Raw genomic sequence first — 21,005 nt, 5'->3', positions numbered from 1 at the left:
AGTGATTTGCCCAAGGTCATACAGCAGACAAATGGTGGAGCCAGGATTAGAACCCATGACCTCTGACTCCCAGGCCTGTGCTCTATAATGTTGGTATTTGTTAAGCGCTTACTATGTGCAAAGCACTGTTCTAAGCACTGGGGAGGTTACAAAGTGATCAGGTTGTCCCACGGGGGGCTCACAATCTTTTAAATTTTAATCCCCATTTTACAGATGGGGTAACTGAGGCCCAGAGAAGTTAAGTGACTTGCCCAAAGTCACACAGCTGACAGTTGGAGGAGCTGGGATTTGAACCCATGACCTCTGACTCCAAAGCCCATGCTCTTTCCACTGAGCCACGCTGCTATGCCATGGTACTTCACTATACATGCTGAACTCTACGCAGGAGACTTGCAGTAATCCATGAGTTTTTTTTTAAGTGCAAAGCAATAAACAAACATGAATTCCCACTGTTGGGTAGGGACCGTCTCTATATGTTACCAACTTGTACTTCCCAAGCGCTTAGTACAGTGCTCTGCACACAAGAAGCGCTCAATAAATACTATTGAATGAAAGTGAATTCTAAAGAATAAATCAAGTGCTGGTGCTGGCCTAATGGAAAAAACACGGGCTTGTGATTCAGAGGACCTGGGTTCTAATCCTGCTTCTGTCTGTTTACTTTGATGCACAGCACTGAACCGAAGGCTTGGGAAAATACAATACAGATGAAATGGTAGGCACAATCCCTGCTCAAAGGAGCTTAGAGTCTAACAGGGGAGTTATGTGCAGAATGAAAATTTAGAAAAATAATCTGACCAGCAGAGTCAAGAATGAACATGAGATGAGAGAGACGGGAGATAAGAAGAACAGTAAGGGGGTTGATGCAGTAGTCCTACTGAGAAATGGAGAGGGGAGGATATGGAAATACTGAAGAGGAAACATTGACACGACTTGGAGACAAACCCAATGCAGGAGTTGAAAAGAAGAGAGGAGTTAAGGATAATACTGCAAACTTCAGAGATGAGACGGATGGTGATGTCACCTGCGATGGAAAAGTTAAGTTGAGGAGATGATCTGAGGGGAGAAATGAGGAGTTCAGTTCAGGACAGATCCCTTCAGGTCAGCGAGCTACTTGCTAGATGTAATGTCTCTTTTCATCCAGAGAAGAGTTCATCTATTAGCCTTGTGTGCCACCTTCACAGACTCAGCAAAAGGCTTCATAAATATTACATGTCTTAATTTAACACATTTTATTTCTGCAAGATAATGAACTTTAACAATAATAATAATTATACAGTCCAACAAAGCTCATAAAAGGAATGGAGGAAGAATAAGAAGGATAGGCCACAAAGTTAAAGAGAAAATATCAGTCACATTCTAAATGTTAAATATGTTCATCTGAAAAGGATAAGATTATACTGTGGAAATAGGAGCCTTAGGACTAGAGTTCAAAGACAGAATTCCAAGGGGACTCTGAGGTTAGGAATCAGCCTGATGAGTAACTTTGTTTACAATTTGGGGAATTAAATCAATTCATAATTCTTTGAGAAAACTTTCCATCTTTTTTTTTCCTTTCTAAAAGTCAAGGAAGTGGAGACTTCAGAACTATTGGATCAGAAGAACATGTACCCTCCAATAGCTACCATAGCTTCAGGTTTGGAGTTAGTGAATTAACTTACTTGTCCCCCAAGGAGGTTTGTTGGAAGAATTAGACAGTGTTTGTCTAACTGGGAAAAAAAATATATTTATTTGCGGAGACTTAATACTTAAAAATAAAACGGGCTGCTGTACATTCCAGAGGAAACTTATGGAGATTGAAAAGAAAGAGGCATAAGTTCTACCTAAGATTTACCTAAGAAAAATCATGCTGCCATCTAAATGGTCACAAACAACTAAATTTGACAAGAATGGTTTAACACAATAGGAAAATAAAGCTTGTCCAAATGGATTCAGAACATTATTAAGAGAAATGGATAACCGTATAACATTAGCAGCCAGTAACGCATTCTTTACATATTCTATTCTACTATATTCTACATAGCAACATCCAAAACAGTGAAAAAGAAAATTCTATTCGATAACCTTTCTCCAATTTTGGCCCGGGTTAAAGAGCTCAGTGCTTACTTAGAAGACAGCATTTAGTTATCAAGTATTGATTCTTCCACACTCATTACTAGATGCTAGTGCTGAGAGAATATATTCTAATCCTTTTAACCAGAATGGAGATTGCAGATTCAGAACAAATCTAACAATGAATTAATAGAACTCATTTAGTAATTTAGAAACACATCAGACATCTTGTGTGGATTTTCACATTCACATAACAGAAAAAGGTCAAATTTCTAGGCTTATTTTTAACAACTTATTGTGGAGAACATTTAAAAGCAGCCATGGAGTGGAGAGGTGAGAGGTCCACCTCTTTTATATTGCTCTCTTCCAAGCACTTAGTATAGTGTTCTGCGCACTACATAGTAAGCACTCAGATGAAGAACACTGATGATAAAGCAGAAAATTTGGAATGAACCAGATTTGTCTTCTCAATAGCCTGAAGCATTTTCATAACTACAATGTTCATTTCATTCTTTAACAGCATAAGAAAAATAATAGGAGAGTTGAGTGTGAAAAGCATCACTTCCAATATGTACCAAAAGAGGTGAATAATTAAAAACAGGTCTATGGGAGGGGGTGGGAGTAAAAATGTAAGTAGTTCTAAATTTGCAAGCAAAACAGCAAATAGCTGAATTTTATTCAGTGACTAGGTATCCCATTTTCTCTATTTTTTTTGTGGCATGCTTATTCTTGCGCACCCCAGAATTTATTTTGAGGCCTATCTTCCCCTCCAGGCTGTACTTAGCAAATGCTATAATAATAATAATTATTAATTGGAATCACAACTTCTTCCCAAAGCCCTTCCAAAAAAAACACCCCCTCATTAATTTCTAATCTTCCCTGCTTACATTTCCTGCTATTGTCTCACCAGCACTTCTCTACTACCTAAGCACTTATGTACTCATATTCTCCCCTACCAATTTTTCACATATTTTACATATGTGCACGTAAGTTTTTCTTCTTCCTACTATATGCAATTTCTTCTAGAGACTGTTTCTCCAGCTAGACCCTAAGGTCCTTGAGGGCACGGAAATATGTCTATTGATTTGATTGCATTCTACAAAGCAATTTGTTCAATGCTTTGCAAACAGGAGTTACTCACTAAAGACTACTGATTCATTTCACTCATTATATATTATAAATTATTTAGTTATAGTAATGTCTTTTTTCCACTCTAGACTGCAAGCTCTGTAAATTCTTTGTGGGCTGGGAAAGTGTCTACCAACTCTGTTGCACTGTACTTTCCCAAGAGCTTAGTATAGTGTTCTGCACATAGTAAGTGCTCAATAAATACCACTGACTGACTGATGAAGTGTTCATTAAACATATTCATTCATTCATTTATTCAATCATATTTACTGAGCTTACTGTGTGCAGAGCACTGTATTAAGTACTTGAAAAGTAAAATTCAGCAACAGAGACAATCTCTACCCAACAACAGTTCAGAGTCTAGAAGGGGGGGAAACAGACAACAAAACAAAACAAGTAAACAGGCATCAATAGCATTAATATAAATAGAATTATATATAGATATAAATCATTAATAAAATAAATAGAATAATAAGTATGTACATAAATATGCAAATGGAGTGTGGTGGGGAGGGGGTAGAGCAGAGGGAGGGAGTAGGGGTGATAGGGAGGGGAGGAGGAGCAAAGGAAAAGGGGGGGCTTAGTCTAGGGAAGGCCTCCTGGAGGAGGTGAGCTTTCAGTAGGGCTTTGAAGGGGGGAAGTACGCTAGTTTGGCAGATGTGAGGAGGGAGGGCATTCCAGGCCAGAGGTAGGACAATCAGAATATCTGTCTTCTGCTATAACTTAACTACAGATGATCACTTTAGAATTGCCATCAATTCCAGTCCATATATTAAAAATGGAAGCTCTAACAAGTTCCTATGACTTCAAAATAAATGTGCACAAAATTAGCTAACAACAATTGCACGAAGTAATGTCTCACTTATTATTTGCTTTCACACAGAAGCTTTAGAATAAATATTACCCCAATCCTGAAATTGGTAGAGCAGATGCAATAATTTTTAATCATGCAAAATATTTTTCCCACTTTACAACTCAGATCCAGTTCCTGGGAATAGAAATGAGATTAAATCATGGGCTCTTTATTCCAAGTGGAACTTGGGGTACTTTTCTGCCATTACCATTAGATCCTAGAATATTTAACAGACTTTAACAATGGAAAATTATTGAAAAGGTCTAAGTAAAGTATGAAAATGTACATGAAGCTGCAAAAAGCTAAGCCAAACACCAAATACTTATCGAAAATCACTCTCAAACAAGGCTTAGGCTAAAAGGTACGGGAAGCATAGCTTATGGAAGATGCCCAAACTCTGACATTCCTAACATCGAATCACACAAATATATGCATTAGCAACTTATGGTATATAAAAAAAAGAGTCCATGGCATATGCCCTTTCAATACCATTTGTCTGTCTCTGCTAAAATGAATGCATTTGTTTCTCCACCAATTACCTTTCAGGTTTTCCAGGTTACATTTCTGTACAGGCATGCTCTATTTCTTTACCCTAGAAATTAACCTTAACATATAAAGTACCTTGATAGAATTTGGCATTTGGCTGATCTTAAATTAAGTTCTTTGTCTTCATTTGCTGCATGAAGCCTGAATTCTAATAGACAGGGCCAGTTACATAACTGCACTTCAAAGCAGTCTGCAAACCAAGCACCTACAAAGCAACATCTCTGCCTTCAGCAATCACACTCCAGTGACTCATTCAAGTGACCTTATTTGCTCATTAGAAGCTCTAGGTGCAGGTTGCAAATGTCAGGGAGTCTGAATTTACATTTAAAAAACTACATTTGCAGCATTTTAATGACAATATTCCTGAGCTCTCAGGTCACATCTAACTTTATTTACTCATCTCTACCCTTGACTTCCATATGTGGGCTACCCCTTTTAGCATCACTCACCTCAACATTTCAATGTGGTGACACTTTTAAATGCCACAAGGAAAAGGGGTTCGTGATTAAGCAATCATTTCTTTCTTTGCTGCCATACGGTATTTTAAAATAGGCATTCCCTTACAGAGATCAGTTAGGAAACCTCTCTATGAAAGTATTCTGCATGTTGAAGAACACACACTTAAGATTGAAAAGGGAAGAGCTAGTGGAATTTAAGCACTTGAATCAACATTGTGCTATTTAATAATTACCACAGGAGAGCTTTTCAGGCTTTCTTACTATAGGCAAACAGCTTTTGGTTCCTCAACAGAAAGGTGGGAAGCCAACAATAACAATTATTGTTATTAACACCCTTTTATATTCAAGTTTTAGTAGCCCTGGAGAATGAAGTCTTCTATTTAAAGCATACAATGGCTATTTTTGGGAACCATATGAAAAACTTAGCTCAATTCTCAATTTCATTCAACCCAAAACTTCTTCACTGAAGTTATCTAAAGAAGTATGAACATGCCAGGTATGAAATACTGAATGTGAGAATACAGCAGGGCATATATTCTTGATTTATGTTCCACATGAACCATTTGTAAAATCAGAGGTAGTAAAAAACAATGCAAATACATGCAGCATGGCTTAGTGGAAAGAGCATGGGCTTGGGGGTCAGAAGTCACGAGTTCTAATACTGGCTCCACCACTTATCAGCTGTGTGACTTTGGGCAAGTCACTTAACTACTCTGGGCCTCAGTTACCTCATCTGTAAAATGAGGATGAAGACTGTGAGCCCCACGTGGGACACCCTGATTACCTTGTATCTACCCCTGCGCTTAGAACAGTGCTTGGCACATAGTAAGCACTTTAACAAATGTCATCATTATTATTATAATTATTAACTAAATTTCCATAAAAGTAAATCAGGTGAAGAAACGAGGTCCTGTAAATCTTGAACATCAGGAACATCACAATTTACCCACCTGCATGCTCAGAGTTCCTGTCTCAGTAATGGGGACAGCACAGTCTATTGACTTCCCTCAGAGAGTATTATTATTATTACTGATAATAATAACTATAATAATGATCATGTTAGGCACTTACTCTACATGTCAAGTACTGTAATAAGTGCTGGGAGTAAATGCAAGATAACCAGGTCAGACACAAACCCTGTCCTATTTGTAGTTCACAATTTAAGGAGGAAGAAGAACAGGTATTTCAATGGCATCTTACATATAAGAAAACAGGCGCACAGAGTGACTTGCCTAAAGTCACAGAGCAGGCAAGTGGCAGAGTCATGACTAGAACCCAGGTCTTCTGACTCACAAACCCATGCTCTTTCCACTGCCTAGTGGAGTGTACTCTCATGATTCTCAAGAAAAGAGAGAAGAATCCTATGCTGAAGAAGTTCATTCATTCAATTGTATTTATTGAGTGCTTACTGTATTAAGTGCTTGGGAGAGTACAATACAACAATAAAGGGACACATTCCCTGCCCACAACAAGCTTACAGTCTAGAATTGTAACCTTATGGCCATCAAAAATAAATACATAAATGAATAAAACTATGGATCTTAGCTGACATCTCCAACTAGCGCAGCAAAACTATATTTATACTCACTGGTGAAACCAGATGCCCTGTTTCCTCTAAAGGGAGGACCCCTTAGATGAACAGAAGGCATTTCAGGTTTCTCTCAGCATCTCCCTCATCTTAGTAACAGAAAGGATATTTTCCTGGTGACGATGTACCCACTCTGTAGTCAGTATAGCTTTTTACAGGATGAAAATTGAAAATAAAAAGGAGATTTGCCCTCTCAAAAGCAATGATCTTATTCTCTTCATGCTTTTCACTCACATATGCCTATAAAACACAAAACAACACAACAAAGGGTTACATTTCAATCCCTTAAAATTAAATTATTTGTAAATAGGGAAAAAAGTAGTTTTTGACATTTAATTTTCCCCAATAGCCATCATCCTATTCTGTGAGACTGAAAACATTGCTAAAAATGTTTTTAAATGTCACATTTTTAAACAGGCATTAAAATTTGGCATTGTAATTTATGCAGTCTTGCAACTTGGGTTTAAAAATATCTCAGCCTGTGAATTTTTTAACCAGCTCAAAAATGTTCACAAATCACTTGTACTCTTATCAGCAATTCATTGATAATATAAAGAATATCAAAAGTTTTCAACAGCCACAACTTTAAATACTGATTTCTTTTTTCCATTTTTATAAAAATACTGATGGCCACCCAGGTTGTTCTTGATGCTGTCTATCTTTTCAAGACTGTAAAAGTCTTATCCTCTATGGCTAATCTTGCAAGACTGTGTTAAATTAAGATTTTAAGGCAACAAGGAGATTTGAACATTTTCATATAGCCATAACATGGGCTAAGAGTACCTGAAGTCCACAATGTATTTTTTGAGTAATAGTCAGAAACTAGGTCTGAGAAAAGGAATCCAAGATGAGGATAAATTAGAACAGCTTGCCAGGTTTTCCATTCCAAATTATATTGCATTTTTCCTCTAAGAGCTGACTATATTCACTTCCTAATGAAACAACAACAGTTCAACTGCAAGAAAAACACTATTTTGGCTCAGCTGTTGAAAGTGGTATTACTGCTCTGCCCTGCTTATTGTTCCTAATTTGTTCCATGAAAATGGAGTATTGAGAAAAGAAGTGGTCAGAAGAGTATAATTCTCCATAAAAAATAATCTAAAATGCATGAATGTGTTGCCAAAGATTCTGAAATTAACCAAAACATTAATGAATATATTAAAAGTCAGCAATTACAACATGATCAAGCAGCATGGCTTAGTGGATAGCGCGTGGGCCTGAGAATCAGAAGAACCTGGGTTCTAATCCTGGATCTGCCACTTCTCTGCTGTGTGACCTTGGACAAGTTACTTCACTTCTCTGGGCCTTCAGTTACATCATCTGTAAAACGGGGATTAAGATTGGGAGCCCCATGTGGGTCAGGGACTGTGTCCAACCCAATTTGCTTGTATCTACCCCAGGGCTTAGTATGGTGCCTGGCCCGTAGTGAGCCCTTAAATACCACAATTATTATTCATTCATTCACTCAATTGTACTTATAAAGCTTACTGTGTGCGAAGCACTGTACTAAGTGCTTGGGAAGTACAAGTTGGCAACACATAGAGACGGTCCCTACCCAACAGCGGGCTCACATATTATTATCAAATAGCAATACAAATATTGCCTAATAATGAAAGATTTTCAATTACATTTTTAGTGTACATTTGTAAATACACTACTTACCCTTCTAGCTGTTATTTTTCATATCCCACTCAGCCACAAAGCCTCTTGGACTAACAAAACTGCCTGTTCATTCATTCAATCATATTTATTGAGCGCTTATTGTGTACAGAGCACTGTACTAAACACTTGGGAAGTACAAGTTGGCAACATATTTGTTGTCATTACCTAATGCTAAACTGAGATGGGCTTTGATCACTCTAAGTTAGTTAAAGTACTTCAAAGAGTGCTTCAGACAGAACTAATTTTTCAGCTTTACCTTCAAGTGAGAGAGTGTGGTACATAATTCTGGTATTAAAATATTAAAATGGAATAGCACTGAAATACTTCTAGACTGTAAGTTTGTTGTAGGCACAGAATATGTCTGCTTATTGTTGCTTATTTCTTCGAGACTGTGAGCCCGTTGTTGAGTAGGGACCATCTCTATATGTTGCCGACTTGTACTTCGAAGAGCTTAGTACAGTGCTCTGCACACAGTAAGCCCTCAATAAATCATCATCATCAATTGTATTTATTGAGTGCTTACTATGTGCCGAGCACTGTACTAAGCGCTTGGGAAGTACAAATTGGCAACATATAGAGACAGTCCCTACCCAACATTGGGCTCACAGTGTAAAAGGGGGAGACAGAGAACAAAACCAAACATACTAACAAAATAAATACAATTTATTTAATAATAAATAAATACAATTTAATAAATACAATTGAATGAATGAATGTTGCATTGTAGTCTCCCAAGTGCTTAGTACAGTGCTCTGCACACAGTAAGCTCTCTAAAAATACGACGACTGACTACTAAAATAAACGTGCTATATTAAGGGCTGGCTTTAAGGGGGATTTAGGAGGATTTATTTGGGACAGATGCAAGTCAAAACACTTTGTCCTCTTGATTATCCAGCCTCCACCATGAGGTGGATGATCTTAGCTCTTTTTCCTGCACAGACTGGGCACGCTATCTCAACAGCTGACATGCCTGGGTGGTTAGAGGTTTCTGTCCTTCACCACAAGAGCAGGGCTTGGCAATGACTTGGGTAGCACTGCCAGTCCTGCTCATCACTGAAGATCACTGCCAAGGTGGGGAGTTTTTTAGCTTGGGTTCTCCACCGCGCTAGCGGTTGGGATGGCATGGGCAAACGTAAAGAACATGCAACTTTCCTGCCAAAGTCGGGCAGCATGCCCAAGATGAAAAACCCACGTGCCTTACTGGTAAGGGCATCTGTGTTGTGATACAGGGTTGTGCTGGAGTTGGGGCTTCATAATCAAGACCAGATCATACCGTTACAAAATCTCAAAATTATGTAAAATAGAACTATAGAAATGTAAAAATGTGTCCTAATTTAAATATATCATTAACACAAATATTACATTAGTTTTCATGGAAGAAAAGCAAAAATACACAATATACCTTTATTTCTAGACTGTGAGCCCGTTGATGGCTAGGGACCATCTCTATATGTTGCCGATTTGTACTTCCCAAGCACTTAGTACAGTGCTCAATAAATATGATTGAATGAATCATATTTACATATTTACAGTGCTCACAGTAAGTGCTCAATAAATATGATTGAATGAATGAATGAATAGTATGCACCTGTTAAGTTTTCTAAAATTTACTGAAAGTGGACATACTAACAATGGCAGTGAGTCAGCTTAATAAAACCTACAAACTGGTATGTGGTTATAATGGCAACTAGAAAAGACTCAGAGAAAGAAAAAGAATAAAAAAAGCTACGCCACCAATTGTGTTTTCTCTATGACAATGTAATTATTTACATAAAGAGAACAGTCAAAACAATTAAATGTTTCCACAGCAATTTCCAGAATGGATTTCATGTTGAGGTTTACTTGCTTATTTTAACCAATTTGAAGTCAAATTACAAAATAAAAAAAAAATTCCTGGGAAGGTAAGCAGGACATTAGATCTAAGATTTTTCAGTATCTGCAGGAGTGACTTCAGTGACATGTTTTGACAATCTGAAATAAGTTCCAGGGTTTCACACAGCACATAAAAGTGCTGTTTAAAATTTCTGCATGTAGATTTAAAACAATTACCATTCTAACCATGTACACAATGAGTGACTAAAACATAACATTAACTGTATGTCGCTTACCTGGGGAGCTGAAAGCCAGCCACATCTTTCTTCCAATTTATTCATATCTCTGTCAAAGGCATTCAGGAATTTATAGCGAAGCAGCTCATCATCAGCTAAATGAAACTGTCTCCTGGCATAATGGTAACTTTCATTGTTTCCTGCCCTTGGGAAGTCTAACCATTCTGGATGGCCAAATTCATTACCTGCATTTAAAAATATTAATTGGCAAATGTGAGACATTTAAACAAATGTGTACATAAAAAATGACAAACTCAAGCTTACCAAAGCTTGGTAGACACCCACTGCAGTAGAATCTATTTTCTATTTTTTCCCACCTCTTCAAAGCTATGTCTTCTCTCCAACCTATTTAGTTAACTGGGTAACAGATGCAATACAAAGTTTCAAACCAAAGGCACTGTGATGTATAAGCCAAACAGAGATTTAGTCAAAACAATGATTATTTTGAAGAATCCCACAAGATAACCAATATATTTTGGGGAACCCACTTTTGTCTACAGTTATTTCCCCGAGGATATGGGGCATCCCAATTCAGGATCCCCATTTTGGGGTTTATATTATTTAGGATTCTTTTGGTGTTTTAATTGAATTAATCAAGTTTTGCAGAAAGTGGGAGGAAAAAGCATAAAGGACTGGTCCTCGCCCTTGTCCAGAACACCTTTAAAACCCAGCTTTCCAGAACCCCGGTGTCAGCAGTGGATTCTCTGAAACCTCCCTGAGTCATGAGGAGTCTCAAACCACCAGAGAAGATGCATTGAAAACATGATTGTAGAGACTTAAGTTTCAACATCATATTGGTCAGGCTGTCATAGATGGAAACATTCTTTCTTATGATTTTTATTTGCTCTTCCCAATTATGGCATTTCCTCCATGACCATCTCATTGAGATTCCACGTTATGGTTAGGGCTTGAATACTCTGTGATCTTTGTGTAATGGGGAGATGTTTTAATAACATAGTGCCTTGAATGTTTTCAACTACAAAATCCAGGTTTTTCACACTGAAAACTAAAGTCTTAACTGAGTTTTTGGTTAATACTGTAGACTGGAAAGCCAAGTAATTGGTGATGGCAACCAGCTCCTCTTCCTGTTAGTAGTGATAAATGGGAATGACTGTCCACAAATATAACATTTTCTCTCCAGTCCACATCAATCTCCGCTGACTTGCTTGTCAACAATCCCACCACTGAACCTGCCCCAAGGACCTCGCTTGATTGACAGACTGTTTCAACACTGCTACCATGGGAGGCTGCACAAGATAACAGTCTGTGTGTGTAAAAATAGTTTAACGCCTTCTAGATCATTATCCCGTTGGCTCTAAATCAGCATTATGCCACTATATGCCCCCAGAGACAACAAAAGGGATTGGTCACAACATGCTCCCTGTCCATGTCCCTCTGAAAATGGAATAAAACCAAGACTTCTCCCCACCCCTACCCCACTGCAGGGTTGGAGTCTGGATAGAGAAACTGTTTCTAAATCACTACTTTCCCAGAGAAGCCGGTACCCAAGAGTGGCCACAGACAACGCTTTGGAATGCTGGAAGCATATTTAAGTCCCACAGCACTTATTTCCCAGTGACTCAAGTTAAACCAGACCTGCCATCTCTTAGATTGCCTGATCCGCTGCGTGCACAGAGCTCAGCTGGGGTTCGGCTGCCTAAGCATTCCAGTTTTAGGATCCAGCAATCAGGAAGCCAATGATCCAGGACCTTTTCCTTGGCAGACCATCTAAATAGCAGTAAGTCAAGGTCCACAAATGAGCACCAACTCCCTCTTGCTATCAGAATTTCCAAGCCCTGAAAATGATAGTTAACACTACTGGAAAAACTGTGGGGTGGGGTGGACTGTTAGAGTGAGTGTGTCCCAGATCCTTTCCTTCAGGAATTCCTACCAATCTCACCTGTGGGGGTATATCCCAAAGGGTCCGTTGAAAGCCTGGTGAGCCACTGAAGTTTGCTACTCTAACAGCTCAAAGGGAATATTGTAGGAACTCTCTCAAAATGAGAAGGAGATACTCAAGTGTGCTATCTCCACAGAGTCGCCACGGATAACATTTTGGAATGTCAGAAGGCTATTTAAGTCCCACGGCACTTATTTACATAGCTGCAATTTATTTTAATGTCTGTCTCCCTCTAAAGACCATTGACTCCTCATGGGCAGGGAATGGGTTTACCAACTCTCTTACAGTGTATTCTCCCAAGTGCTTAGTACAGTGCTCTGCACACAATAAGCACTCAACAAATTTGATTAGTTGACCTGGCACTAAATAAGTATTGTATGTCACACAGGTTACTTGGTATAACATAATGACATGATCCACATTTTTTTCCCCCAAAATTCACAAAGCCTAAAGTGAGTCCTGAGTGTGGAGGAGGAATTCCTTGAGCCAGAGCTATTGCACTCTCCTTCCACGTACTACTTCTGATTTGTCGGACTCTGCGGAAGAAACAGAGGTAGAGGGAGGATGACTAATGGAATTAAAAATCATTGAGGTACACGGTGCTCCAGCAGTATTGGACAAGGGATAGGCCAGATAAACTAGGGATTCCTGGTTATAAAAGCAGATGAATGTATATATGTATATATGGTTGTACATATATATTACTCTATTTATTTTACTTGTACATATCTATCCTATTTATTTTATTTTGTTGGTATGTTTGGTTTTGTTCTCTGTCTCCCCCTTTTAGACTGTGAGCCCACTGTTGGGTAGGGACTGTCTCTATGTGTTGCCAATTTGTACTTCCCAAGCGCTTAGTACAGTGCTCTGCACATAGTAAGCGCTCAATAAATACGATTGATGATGATGATGAATGGTCATCCTATCTCTCCGGCGCTAAGCAGGAGAAAGTCTAGAGCTGATGAATGGTGAGGGTGAATTTCAATGCAAGGCACCTCTCCCTGAAAAAGAAAATCTGTAGGGACTCAATGACAGAACTACGAATGTTCAATATCATTTTGCATATAAACTTCCCTGACCATTTCAACTGCCATAAAAAAGTAGAATATAGTGGTGATTTGGACAGAAAAATACATAAATTAATAAATTATTTTTCTGTTTTACTGAATTTCCTGTAATTGCACTTCAAAACAATCACTGAAAGATGAAATTATTTATTCTCCTTTTCTGCATATTTATATAGGACCACGACAAACAATAGTATCATTCTATGAAAGCTTTCTTTAAGTTTGTAAATTTAAGCTCTATAGACAACTCACACCCCCAAACTGAAGACACCATAACAAGCTAGAGACACACAGAGCTCCTTAATCAAGATTATTTCTGAAATAACAGTGACTGCACTACACTTCATGGTATTTAATGACACTTATGTTCATTTTCTCATCATGGATTCTTCAAGACTATATCATTTTACTTTTAAATCGTATCCATTTTTATATGTTCAATTCTGGGGATTAATAATTGTGGAGAACTAATTAAGTAGCATCAAATGGAGAGATGGTGAACAACTTTTAAGTGCTTAAAAAAGAGAATAAAGGGAAACTGACAAAAATCTAGCATCACAAGTCGACTGAGGCACGGAATGGATTTTAATCTTGATTTTCTTCACCGTGGTCACTATAAATAACATTAAGAAGAAAACCTTAGTATTCACACCAATAAAGTACTAGAATGAAACCATTTGGGCAGTGTGGCTCAGTGGAAAGAGCACAGGCTTGCGAGCCAGAGGTCATGGGTTCAAATCCCGGATCCGCTGATTGTCAGCTGTGTGACTTTGGGCAAATCACTTAACTTCTCTGGGCCTCAGTTACCTCATCTGTAAAATGGGGATTAAGATTGTGAGCCCCACATGGACAACCCGATCACCTTGTATCCTCCCCAGCGCTTAGAACAGTGCTTTGCACATAGTAAGCGCTTAACAAATACCAAAATTATTATTATTATTATTATTCTTATTTGGGGACAAATAAAATCATGATAAATGTAAAACTTGCTGAAGAGGTTAAAAAGGTGATTAAGGTTTTCTGAAAAATCTAATATTTTTCAATAAGAGGCTTACACTTAGAGTATGTAGTATATAAAAATGCATATTGACTAGAAATGGGTAAAGAAAATTACAGCAGAGAACTGTATACTAAAACAACTATACAGTGCCTCTGATTATTATCTATTTTGAAGCTAGGATGACAAATGGCAATTAAATTTAATGTTGACAAACCCAACATTTAATTTCAAATTTGGCTCCAAGCCATAAACAAAGGGACAAAATAGATGCAACTGAATCCCATCAAGACTTTCAAAGTGACCTTGAAACAATATAAGACTACTCCTAAACAGAACGGAGAAAACTGAATTGCCTTTCAGAGTCTTGCAGAGCTCAAAGCCCTCATACCTAACAAAGAATACTACTCTCATTAAAACAGGTTAAGAATTTTCTCTTTAGTGGTGGCTTACAAATTACTTAGTATTTGTGACAGCACTTCAGATGGTACAGTGAAGAATGGCCCCCAAATGAGCTTCTAATTTAGAGCTGCCATGTGTAATGTGAAGATGGATAAGAAAGCCAAACCTACTCAGGTGAAAGCAAAGGGTATAAGTGATTTGCTTTAGCATAGAGAAAAGAATAAAAAAACATCTAGGTGAATTAGCAGTTGCTCTTGAAAATAAAAGAATGTTAGATAATAGTAACGAGAATGTTACTTTCAAAGCATTTATTAGGTGCTTAGCACTGGGGAAAGTAAAGAATTATTAGACTGAGCACAGTTCTGGAACCACACAGGGCTCCCAGTGAAAAAGAAAAGGAGAGCAGGTATTTAATCCCCACTTACAGATGAGAAAATTGAGGCACAGAGAAGTAAATAGGCCAAATTCACACAGCAAGCAAATGGGAAAGCTGGGATTTAGAACCTCTATCTCCTGACTCCCAGTCCTGTGCTCTAGTCACTAGGTCACCCTTACAAAAGTTATCAAATATGCCCTTTTGACAAACCCTTCCATCTTTCAATTCATCACACTATAATAAAAGGGCATGAAGACTTGCTAAAGTTAAGAAGCGTAACAACAGTCGAAGTTAGATGATTCATTATGATCTCATGATCTCACAGTCTCTAGAAAGTTTAGTTAACAGTCCTTCCTTTGGCATTCAGCCCCAAAGAAGAAACCTACTGAGAATTCAAAGTAACTGAAACCAACACAGGGTGATTTGCCTGAAAATGAATAATTCAAATTAGATAGAGGGCATTTTCAATGATCCTTCATTTGACAAGGTTTCTGCTTACTGATACCACAGCTAGGAATCACAGTCAAGAGGGAAGGAGGGAGGAAGAAGCAACAGAGAAGGGACAAGGATAAAGAAATAGGGAGAGATAGAGATGGTATAACTCCTTCAAAAGAGGAGAATAGCCATGTCTTTGGCGCTGGTTACTTTTTTCATTTAGGAGACGGTGGCTTCCTACCTCTCTTGAAATAATTCACATTACATAGATGGTCATGATTCATTCCCATCTAAATAACAGGGCCAAAGCTGACACTTTGAAAATTGAAAGAGCTAAGAGCACTCTGAATAAAACTTTAAAAACTGAGAAACAGGTGACTAGGTGACTTATGCTTAACTAATAGTTGCAAAAAAGCTACGTGCTTAGGTGCACTCTTTTCCTTTCCATTTCCTCTAGAAACATCAACATTCATGTCTGGTTAATTGTGAAAAACCTCTAAGCACAGAAGTACTATTGGGATTTCTTTCCCTGTAATTAATTTTTTCGTGTTTGATGTAAAGGTCCAAACTATAAATTGACAAGAAGCCAGCTGGTATAGTGATGAATTGCAAGACAATACCCCTAATGAAAAGACCCAGCTCTGCTACCTGAACATTTTGATTAGTGGGGTTTTGTGTGTTTTGTTGCTCTAAGCTGTAATGCATACTAATTTTACCTAGGAATTAATTAAAGTCTATCACAGTTTCCATGCTGTGGACTCTTTGTTGACACCAAGTTTGTGTCTGTCTATATGAAAATTCTATTGAAAAATGGAAAAACAGCTAAATATTAATCCCCTTCACCATGCTGAAAACATTTTCCATAAGTATTCTAAATCTACTTTAGATATTAAATGGCTCATTTTTTTTTTCTTTTTTGGGGTAATTTGGAAGATGCTAAACTAGTTGGCAAGATAGGTGCTTTTTCCACTTGGGGTTTATAGTTTTCAAATTTTCCATTCAAAGGCTAATATTGTTGTCTGTGTGCAATACAAAAATAATTGAATAGTAGTATTAATGAAATAAAATTAGGTATAGGCTTTGGATTTTGGGGTGATATCAACATATATATATATATAGATATATCTATCTATCTATCTATATATATATAGATATATATATATCTTGTTGAGTTGTTCTGGCCAATGTACATTGCTAACATATCTGGGGAAACAGAAGGGTGGTTCTAAACTGAACTGTGCTCTCCCACATATTAACTAGATTAACTAGTCTATTGCTGATGGTTTTTTCATTCATTCATCCATTCAATCCCATTTATTGAGTGCTCACTGTGTGCAAAGCACTGTACTAAGCGCTTGGGAAAGTATAATACAACAATAAACAGTGACACTGCCTGCCTACAACGAACTCATAGTCTAGAGTGGGGGAGACAGACATCAATACAAATTAGTGAAATTACAGATATGTACCTAAGTGCTTTGGGGCAGGGATGCGGGGAAGAGCAAAGGGATAAATAAAATTACAGATATGTACATAAGTGCTTTGGCAATTGGAGGCGGGGGAGGGGAGAGAAAAGGCAGCAAGTCAGGATGATGCAGAAAAGAATGGGAGATGAGGAAAAGTGGGATTTAATCTGGGAAGGCCTCTTGGAGGAGATGTACCTTCAATAAGGCTTTGAAGTGGGGGACAGTGGTTGTCTATCAGAGGATAGACATTGGGCCTGGAAGTCAGAAGGTCATTGGGTTCTAATCCCGACTCCATCACTTGTGTGCTGTGTGACTCTGGGCAAATCACTTCATTTCTCTGTGCCTCAGTTCCCTCATCTGTAAAATGGGGATGGAGACTGAGAGCCCCATGAGGGACAAGGACTGTGTCCAACCCGATCTGCATGTATTCCCTCCCGGCACTAAGTACAGTGCCTAGCACATAGTAAGTGCTTAACAAATACCACAATTATTATTATTATTAGAGGAGGGAGGGCATTCCAGGTCAGAGGCAGGACACAGACCAGGCATAGGCTGCATATTTAGGTTGGTCTCACACTGAATGTTGGGAAGACCACTAAATTTGACCTTGCCACCTTTCTTGTACCTTGTTGTGAGAACAATGTACCTCACTGTTGAGTCGTGGTGCCATTGTTTCAGTTTTCATATCCAGGATATGGTGTAAACCACAGTTATTGTAATTACAACAATTGTCATTATAATGGCATTTGATAATAATAATAATAATGACAATATTTGTTAAGCACTTCCTATATGCCAAGCACTGTTCTAAGTGTAGGGGTAGATAAAAGGTAATCAGGTTGTCCCACGTGGGGCTCACAGTCTTAATCCTCATTTTCCAGATGAGATAATTGAGGCATAGAGAAGTTAAATGGCTTGCCCAGGGTCACACAACAGAAAAGTGGTGGAGCCGGGATTAGAACCAGTGTCCTCTGATCCCAGGCCCTTGCTCTTTCAACTAGGTCACACTGCTTCTTTAAGTGCTTGTTATGTATCTAGCACTACTAGCATTATGTATCAAGCGCTGGGGTAGAGTCTGGTAAATCAGATCGAAAACAGTCCCTGTCCCAAAAAGCGCTCACAGTTTAAGTAGGAGGGAGACAGGAATTGAATGCCCATTTTACAGATAAGGAAACAAACACAGCGATGTCAAGTGATTTGCCTGAAGTACACAGCAGGCAACTAGCAGAGTAGGGATTAGAACTCAACTCCTCTGACTCCCAGGACCACTGCTCCTAGTTCAGCCTTTTCTGGCAGGAAATATTCTGAATAGGCTTTCAGGTTGCCTGAGATAATGACCTAAAACCAGCACCAGGCAGTGGGAGGGCAATAAATCATCATTAAGCCACCTATCTCTTTATGCCCAAGTACTTCTTCATCCTAAAATGTTTTTCCACATACCTGTTTCAGAAATAGGGTACTCCATTTAGATAAGGATGAATGTCACTATAATCCAAGTTAGTTATTAATGATGTAGGAGGAAAAGTGGTTCTGAAGTAAAGAGTAACAATAGAAAAAGCCTAATCCAAGTACTCTGCAACTTTTATTACCTCGTTTCTAAATGAGCTCCCTTTGTTCTTTCCCCCTCCCATTTAGAACTTTTATTAGCTCAGTTCTAAATGAGGGAAACAAACACAAGGATAACAGGATTTAAGTAAAAAATAGCTGGATAACAGGTAAGGGCTCTACATCCATGAGGGCAGGGATTAAGTCTACCAACTCTACTGCATTGAACTCATCCAAGAATTTAGTACAGTGCTCTGCAGAAAGTAAACACAATAAATACGGAAAGTATCACTCAATAAAGACTGATAAGAAAAGGTACAATGAAGAAAAGTGAGAAAAGGTAAAGAAAAGGTACTCTTTACCTTCAAGAGTACTAAAGGTAAAAGGAAAACTATATCATAGGGTTTCAATAACGCAATGTGATAGTCTGGGAATTTCTTAGCTAACATGTAGTTGTTGACAACTACTGACTTAATTAGAATAACTGTGACCCTCAAAAAGAACTGAGCAAGTAGGAATTAAAGATAGCTTTGTTCAAGGTAATTATTTAAAACAATCCCACCAGCTTGTCCAAAGAGTCTGAGGATACAAAAAAGGGTCCCTGGTTACACACAAAGAGTACTAATATTGGTGTCAAAACTGACACCAAACAAAGCTATCTGGTTGCTACACAACTTGGGCAAAGAGTCTGCAAAACACTGCTGGATATTTCTCAAACTTTTCCAAACTAAAACAGTCTAAACAGCCAATAAACCTGTCAAGTACTTGGGAAAAAAGTAAAACTTTAAACATCCCAAGTGACAGATGTCAAGACTCATGAATATATACATATTCATTACCCCACAGACACTCTACATTACCAACAGGGAGTATTTATTCTCCTTTAAAATGTTGCAGAGAGACTCACAAAAATGAATCATAGTGTTTACAAGCATATGCTGAAAGGAAAGGTAGAGGAAAGTGGGGGAAGTGTTCTGCTACATATGGTGGCCTCTTTACAGTATGGTAAACTCCCATTAACTAGGTTACAGAAATAGGCATCTTTATATGCCATGTTTCCTTCAACCTTTTTCTGAAAAGTACGTAATGCACCAAAATATTCCAGTTGATTACCACATTCACTAATCTATTACAGTTCCCGAACATACCAAATTTTGAAATGAAATATTTGTGAAAAATTAACTACTTAGCTGACCGAGAAAGGAGAGAAGGCAAGTAATCTCATTTTTTTTTTTTTCCAAGTTAACGTTTTGAGGTGTCACAATTCAGTGCCCTCAGAAGTGGATTACTCACTTGGAATGGGGAGAAGACAAATGGGATATTGGACAGAGACAGAGGAAGGATGTGTTTATGCAGAGAAAGTGTGGAAATACGCACAATCTCTCCTAAACTACTGATGCTTTAGTCCACAATTGACTGAGTCTTTTGCTGTGACTGCCTGTGCTATTGGATAGGAAAAGGAGAAAAAGGGAGAGCAGCCCTGCTGGAGGAAAAAGTTTACCAATGAATAGAGTTGCCTTTTTTATACAACAAGGAATTTGCCTAAAAAATTTTTTTCTAGCCAATGGGGAAAACAAATCTAGGAGTGCTTAACATGTCTCAAACCTCCCAGTAAAATCCTATATGGCCACTCTCCTGGACCATCAAAAACTGCTTTGCCATGGTATTTAGACTGAAAGCTAGTTTTGGGCAAGGAACGTATTTACGGACTCTCTTATACCGTACTCTTGCAGATGTTTAATACAATGCCCTGCGCACAATAAGTGCTCAATAAATATCACTGATGATGACTTTAGGGAGAACAATGTTTTGGAATTTTTTGAGCATTTTTTCCCTTTCTTTTGCAGGCAGAGTTGGAAGGTATACTTTAAGTATCAGCAGTGATGCAAACAGGCACAAAAAGACAAGATTAAGACTGATCAGTTTGATGAATATTTTAATAGTGGGCAAACTGTCATTTTGCATTGAGGAAGAAGACTGGTTCCAACAAAGCTTCAGACAACTCCTTAAAATTGTTGTCGGGGAAATGGAGAAATCATTACCCTAAGTAGGTCAACATTCTTTGACTTCAATATTAGGAACTTTTTAATCCAGAGTATTGTCAAAAGGTTTTAGGAAGTCTAGGGTTTATCAAATAAATTGATTTAATCGGCTGAATTTTTTTTAGCTCATTAAAGTTCATTATGCCTAAACTAAAAACTCTCTCTGCTAGAAAAATAAAACTCCCTAAGTCTAAGTCCATTTTAGTAGTAGCAGTAGGTGACAGGCAGTGTAGCCTAGTGGAAAAAAAACAGGTCTGGAAGACAGAGAACCTGGGGTTTTAATTCCAGTTCTGCCACTTGCCTGCTATGTGACCTGAAGTAAATCACTTAACTTCTGTTCCTTCACAACTCTGCAATCTGCCCTTTGCCCTCCAAGCATATTA

General features: G+C 38.1%; 1 protein-coding gene across 1 annotated transcript in view; it reads right to left on the bottom strand.

Annotated features, from left to right (window-relative positions):
- GBE1 (1,4-alpha-glucan branching enzyme 1) overlaps window positions 1-21,005 on the bottom strand; it is a 180,155-nt gene that overhangs the window by 22,928 nt on the left and 136,222 nt on the right. Inside the window, exons 13-14 of the mRNA XM_038766124.1 lie at window positions 10,393-10,577; window positions 6,732-6,862 (exon numbers count right to left, since the gene is read on the bottom strand). Coding sequence (XP_038622052.1) covers window positions 6,732-6,862; window positions 10,393-10,577 — 316 coding nt within the window. The remainder of the gene's footprint in view (window positions 1-6,731; window positions 6,863-10,392; window positions 10,578-21,005) is intronic.

This window comes from Tachyglossus aculeatus, chromosome 24 (assembly GCF_015852505.1).
Source record: "Tachyglossus aculeatus isolate mTacAcu1 chromosome 24, mTacAcu1.pri, whole genome shotgun sequence".
Taxonomy (NCBI): Eukaryota; Metazoa; Chordata; class Mammalia; order Monotremata; family Tachyglossidae; genus Tachyglossus; species Tachyglossus aculeatus.
Note: the sequence above shows the minus strand (reverse complement) of the source record. Positions and strands in the feature narration are given on the sequence as shown.